This window comes from Pyrus communis, chromosome 9 (genome assembly GCF_963583255.1).
Source record: "Pyrus communis chromosome 9, drPyrComm1.1, whole genome shotgun sequence".
NCBI lineage: Eukaryota > Viridiplantae > Streptophyta > Magnoliopsida > Rosales > Rosaceae > Pyrus > Pyrus communis.
In genome coordinates, this window is record NC_084811.1 from 6462338 (window position 1) to 6468768 (window position 6431).

At 37.8% G+C, this 6431-nt stretch overlaps 1 protein-coding gene across 1 annotated transcript; it reads left to right on the forward strand.

Annotated features, from left to right (window-relative positions):
- The first annotated feature begins 3652 nt into the window (after window positions 1–3652).
- On the forward strand, window positions 3653–5386 carry LOC137746212 (uncharacterized). The gene has a single exon (XM_068486289.1). The coding sequence runs from the start codon at window positions 3849–3851 to the stop codon at window positions 5133–5135; it is 1287 nt and encodes a 428-aa protein (XP_068342390.1). The 5' UTR covers window positions 3653–3848; the 3' UTR covers window positions 5136–5386.
- The last annotated feature ends 1045 nt before the right edge of the window (window positions 5387–6431 follow it).

Below are 6431 nucleotides of genomic sequence, written 5' to 3' on the forward strand. Positions count from 1 at the left end.
ATATATATATATTATCTTAAGCTTCTTTTTATTTGGCATATATTATTGTTCTCAAAAGGTCACAGGAAACCTCTCTACATTAATAGTGACAATTTTTTTTTTTTAACAACCGATAGCGTGAATAGGTCAAATTGTTGTATGTTAGTGGAGAGGGGAATCAGTAAGGAAACATGATATCATCTACATATGTACCAACTTGGTTGGTGGCACAAACACTTCATCTTTGGGAAATTCTCTAGGTTTTGCATGTGAATAAGATAAATATAACCTCCATGCATAAGAGAAATCACTTTTATGTTTTTAGTTTGATTCTGCCAGCTTTGCTCTAAATTTTTTATTTATTTATTTTTTTTCTTGATTTTTTTGTTGATTTCAACTATAACTCAAGTAGTGATACTCTATATAGAACCTTTTTATGAATAAAACTATAGACATATAAATTAGCTTTGTAGCATGAATTTTTTTTTTATACAAAGGCCCATTTACTACCTTCTATTTAGGGTCCTAATATCTCAGAGTCAGTCAATGTCACATCCTGACCCAGACCCCCATCACATCCCGAACTTGACTCCACCTAGCACGATATTGTCCGCTTTGGGCCTTGACCATGCCCTCACGGTTTTGTTTCTAGGAACTCACACGAGAACTCCCAGTGTGTCACCCATCATGGGAATGCTCTCACCCCCAACTCGTTTAACTTCGGAGTTCCGATGGAACACGAAGCCAGTGAGCTCCCAAAATGCCTCGTGCTAGGTAGAGATGAGAATATGCATATAAGGCTTACATGATTCACTCCCCTAGGCGATGGGGATGTTACAATCCACCCCCTTAGGGGCCCGACGTCCTTGTTGGCACACTTCCAGCCAGGGATTGGCTTTGATACCAAATTGTCACATCCCGTCTCGGGCCCCCACCACATCCTGGGCTCGACTCTACCGTAGCACGATATTGTCCGCTTTGGGTCCCGACCACGCCCTCACGGTTTTGTTTCTGGGAACTCACACGAGAACTTCCCATTGGGTGACCCATCATGGGAATGCTCTCGCCCCCAACTAGCTTAACTTCGGAGTTCCAATGGAACTCGAAGCCAGTGAGCTCTCAAAAGGCCTCGTGCTAGGTAGAGATGAGAATATACATATAAGGCTTACATGATCCACACCCCTGGACGATGTGGGATGTTACAGTCAAGGTGGAGATTGAATCCCCACCATAATGTAGGGGTACTATTGGTGCATTTTTAATTTCCGCCATTACAATAAAGCGTCATTTGCTATTAAGAACCATTTCTAGTTTGTTCAACATTTCCACAAATGAACAGTTCAGTTATTTGGTCATATTATACAATAATTAGGGAGTTATGTTTAATTATTAGTGATCATGTTGTACACGCAAAATTGATGTTTCTACTGATATTGACTTTTGGGTTAGATACTAGTTTTTTCGATAAATCAAGCAAAATTCGTAACTTTGTCTACCTTCTAGAACTGTTATATCAGATAATTATTCTCTATTGAGAATTTTACGAGGTACAACTGCCTAGAGTGGATGGCTCCCAGCATAATAATCAAAGTTGGGAGTCGTTCTTGCACTTAAGTTTTGACGAGCTTAATGATCAATTATACACGTACAACCTTAAAATGTTTCTGAACCAGGCGGATTTCTTATGTTGAAAAGAATGTTAGCAACCTTTTCATTTCAACATTTTCGCTTCTATTAATGCCATATATATTTTTTTACTTTCTACTAAACCAGGTTTTGGAGCTAATATTCCAAGACCCCATCCAATTTGATTCAACTCATAAGAAATTGTTACAACAACTACATCAATGAATAAAAACAATGTTTTAGCAAGACCGAGTACATACCTTATCTAACACATTATATATGTAATAAAAAATATCATTAATAAAGACACTTTATCTACCATATAACACAAAATATTAACATGAATCAGCTAAGTAATCACGGAATAATTTGTAAGGATTATCTTAATCCCCAATGCAAAACAAGTCGCAAGTTGCATGGACCCAACCCCTTGAATCGAATAATATATACGTATTTTTCTGCTGGCACTATATATATTAATTATATTTCATATGCGATTACGTGCGTTGCTTAAAACTAAGACTTGAATAATTTTGCTACATGTTCCAAATGTTGCATGCGACCTCTTAGTGAGAAAATCAAAATAGTTGACAAGTAGTACTGCGTGGATCATATTAGCTAACAAATTATATTGTAATTATGTGCACACTTTAATTTTTTTAGTTTTTATTTCAGTAACAGAAAAAACCCCTTCAACATACTATCTGAAACATAAATCACCATGTTAAAAATAGTATTGTTAAACATTATTCTTTAAGCCACTTGTACATGTTTTATCTTCGACTAATGTGGATGACGAGGTATAAAAAAATCGTTATTTTTATCATATAGTCAGAGAGATGTTGTGTAATCGGTAGAAAATATTTGCATGTTACGGTTTTTCGTAATACAGAAAAATTTAACTGCATCACTTCATTTGTTAATGTACGATTAAATGATGTCTCACTTGATGACAGATGTAGATACAAGAGTGAATATTCTTAATTGTATGTAAGAATTTCTATACACCTCAAAACAGATTGATTGTATCATGTCTATGAGAGATGTTGTGTAACACACAAGAGGAAAATTTTACTCACATGTCATGGTTTTTTATAACAAAGAAAAATATTTATGATTATATACATGTAAGAATTTGTACACAACAGATTTCGTTGCAGGTAGGAAAAGCTAATGTATGTAAGTAACAAAACAATCGATATTCTGTCCACTAGAATAAATAACATTTCAACTCAATAGGAAAAGATGAATTATCCAATATAACCACGTGGACAAAAGAATAAGGAACAAGACACAACACAATTACATAAGTCCATTGTTTTATAAACCTTATGCAATGTATCCCCCTCTCTAGGTCCACTAAAAATGGACGTATGAGGAAAATAAATACACCAACAACATGGCCAAGTTGTTAAATAATCCGATAATTTTGATCACCCCTTTTTCTAAGTTAAACAATTTAATTTCACGGAAGGGCCCACCCTTTATGCTTTGATGAAATTACATTTTCAATGCTAAAGTATGGGTTGGCCAGAAATACCAAGGTAGCTTGCTATCTAAGTCATTGAACATTAAAGCAATAGGGCAATTCCCTAATCAATGAACAAAGATTATTGGCTTTTTTAAATGATTAAATAAAGATTATTGTAAAACATGTTTCCATCACCATCTTTTTATCGATAATGTGATGGACCATCAATATTTTTTTATTAATTTTAGGAGATACAAATATACTTTGACAAGTCATAATGATTAATGAGTCATATATTTGTATTAAACAATAATTACGTAGACATACAAAATTAACACACTTGCTGACATCTGACACAGTGTTTAATAGATGCAACCTTAGGGTGGTTTGTGGAATGCATTTGTATTGCAGTGTCAATTTGGGTGTGAGCTGAACTTGACATCCTTCACCAAAGTAAAAATAAAGGACCGCTAAACGAGCTAGTCATTTACTATTTTAATTATGTATTACCATATTCCATACAAAGGTGAGGGCATACTTCTAGAGGCGGCTACACATTTGACTATTACCAAAAATTCAGATTATTGAATGCTTCAACACCAGACACCTAAAGAGTAAACATTGAACTATAGAAAGCCTGCAACCAACCTTTCTTTTGTATAAGCGTGTCTGTCGTCAAGTACTTTGATCTATTCGCCATGAAAGTTCCTCTTGAGCTATATCTCTTCAACTTCACTTCTTTCCCCATGCAGGAACTCCTCTGACAATTACCATGACTCGAATCGACAGCCGCCTACTTAGCCTCGCCAAATTTCACGTCTTCTGCACTCTTTCAATTGTCGCAATCATCTTCATCGTCCATACCGATAGTATCATCTATAGCGACTCAGAACAGTCATTGGCGTCGAACAATGAAGCGATTTCTCCATTGCTGCAGAATTATGATCATAATTCTGCAGGCCGACTGATCAACTCTGATGTAAGTCGCTTAGTCCTGCGTTCCATGCAGGAAGAGACCATTGAAGTTGGTAGAGAAAACACAAGGCCTCTTGTTCCTCCTTTCAATGTCACAGAAGAAGAGAGAATTGCTTGGTTCCGAAGCAAGCTGCCAGAATTTCACATTCTCAAGTCAGACAAGTCTGCAAAGCAATTCCATGGCCGTGTTCTGGAATTCTTTAACAAGGATTGTGAGGGTCAGTTCTTTATGACATGGATTTCACCAGCGAGGTCTTTTGGGAGCAGAGAGTTCTTGACTATGGAGAGTCTCTTCAAAGCCCACCCACGCGGATGTTTGATGATTATCTCAAGAAGTATGGACTCCAAGCACGGCTACAGAATTCTGAAACCGCTGCAGGATAGTGGGTTCAAAGTTCATGCTGTGACACCGGACTTGTCATTTCTGTTCAACAACACACCGGCAAAAACCTGGTTTGCTGGGATGAAGAGAGGCAACAGAGACCCCGGTGAGATTCCATTAGCCCAGAACCTGTCGAATTTGATGAGACTTGCAGTTCTATACAAGTATGGAGGTGTTTATTTAGACGCAGACTTCATCGTCTTGAAATCATTCTCAGGATTGAGAAACTCGATCGGTGCACAAAGTGTGGATGCGGTTTCGAAGAACTGGACCAGATTAAATAATGCAGTTCTGATCTTTGATGCGAATCATCCCCTTCTGCACAAGTTCATGAAGGAATTTGCCCTGACTTTTGATGGGAATAAATGGGGGCATAATGGTCCCTACCTGGTCTCCAGAGTGGTCCTGAGGGTGCAAAACCGACCCGGTTATAACTTCACAATTCTACCCCCTCTCGCCTTTTACCCCGTCGACTGGAATAGGATCGGGGGGCTGTTTAAAAAGCCGGGAAGCCCGGCTCATTCACGATGGATAAAAGCAAAGCTGCTTCAGCTTAGCGGGGAGACTTACGGAGTACACCTATGGAACAAGCAAAGCAGCAGAGAAGTAGTCCAAGAAGGAAGCATTATGCAGAGATTAATCTCCAACCATTGCATCATTTGCAACGACATATACAGTTCATCAAGAATCTTAAGCAAATAAACGGTGAAGCATCTTCAATCAGCAACGAAGTCGCAGACTGGAAATTATCTGTTTCTGGGATTAGCTTTGGTTCAAGAGCTAGAGCTATGGCAATTCTTTTCTTTTTTTCATTCAGTTTTTTTTCCCGATCATACAAATTTCGATCAATCTTCTTTTATTTCGAGTTTTTAGCCCCATTGTTTGGTTGTTATTTGTAAATGTTAGATTCTGTAAACAAGTTATGGAAGACATTCCATGTCTCAGTATGTTAATAGAGCTTAACCTTTTCTTTTATATATAAACAAATGTGGGTCGTATTACAAGTCTGCAGGCTGATATCAACATCTTCTTCTACAAAAAACAATCTTAAGCCGCCTTAATCTCAATCGAAATCTAAATCCTCTGCATCTCCATAACCCAAATCCTGGTAATCTTCTAAATGACTTTTTCCTAGTCAACCTGCGGGTGCCGATTCTTACCTCCCTATCCCGAAAGCCATAATCTCCACCCAAGTTACCATCTGAAGCAAACTTATCCTGTACATCATCAATCCTGGAATGATTTATTGATCTAAACTGCTTGATGGATTCCCAGGGGTAACGGGTTTCGTGTTCATTATCCGTGTCACTCCCCCATAGAAGGATAGGCTTAATTATCGACGAGCCACTGAAATCCTCCAAATGGTTCGCCAAACTCGTATGCTCCATGTCAAACAATCTCCTCAAAGATGTGTTTCCTACTTTCATCAAACCTAACAAACTGCTACTTCTCCGAGCTGAAGAAAACGAGGAACAGGAAGCAGAAGAGGAAGACAAAGAAGACGAAGAAGATGAAGACCGATATAGAGATTTCTGATACTCTATAATCCGCCTTATCCTCTCCTTCTGAGTTTCTGGATCGACGAAGAACTCGCTCTCATCATCATCCTTCTCTTCGGTTATTTCCGATAAACTCATCCTAACCCTAAAGATGTAGCGTATTCGGATTGCTTAAAAGGAACAGACAAGATGCAGGTTTATGAAGAAGAAGCAGAAGAGGGCAGGAAAACACCGACAGCTGGGACTAAGCCGGCAATAAACTAATAACAATGGCGAAAGCCGGCGGTACGAAAACCATTTGTTTTTTTGGAAGTTTTAATAAAAAACATGCAGTATTGTTCACCTTAACGAAAAATCATATTTTTACACTAAAAAGTCAAACATGATATTATTCACTTTACACTTTATTTTGTCCTTATCATTAAAACTCAAAGTTTTCAAACCCTTTTCATTAGTTTTCCTTTGTTTTTTCTTCCATGTCTTTCCAAGACGATTTTGT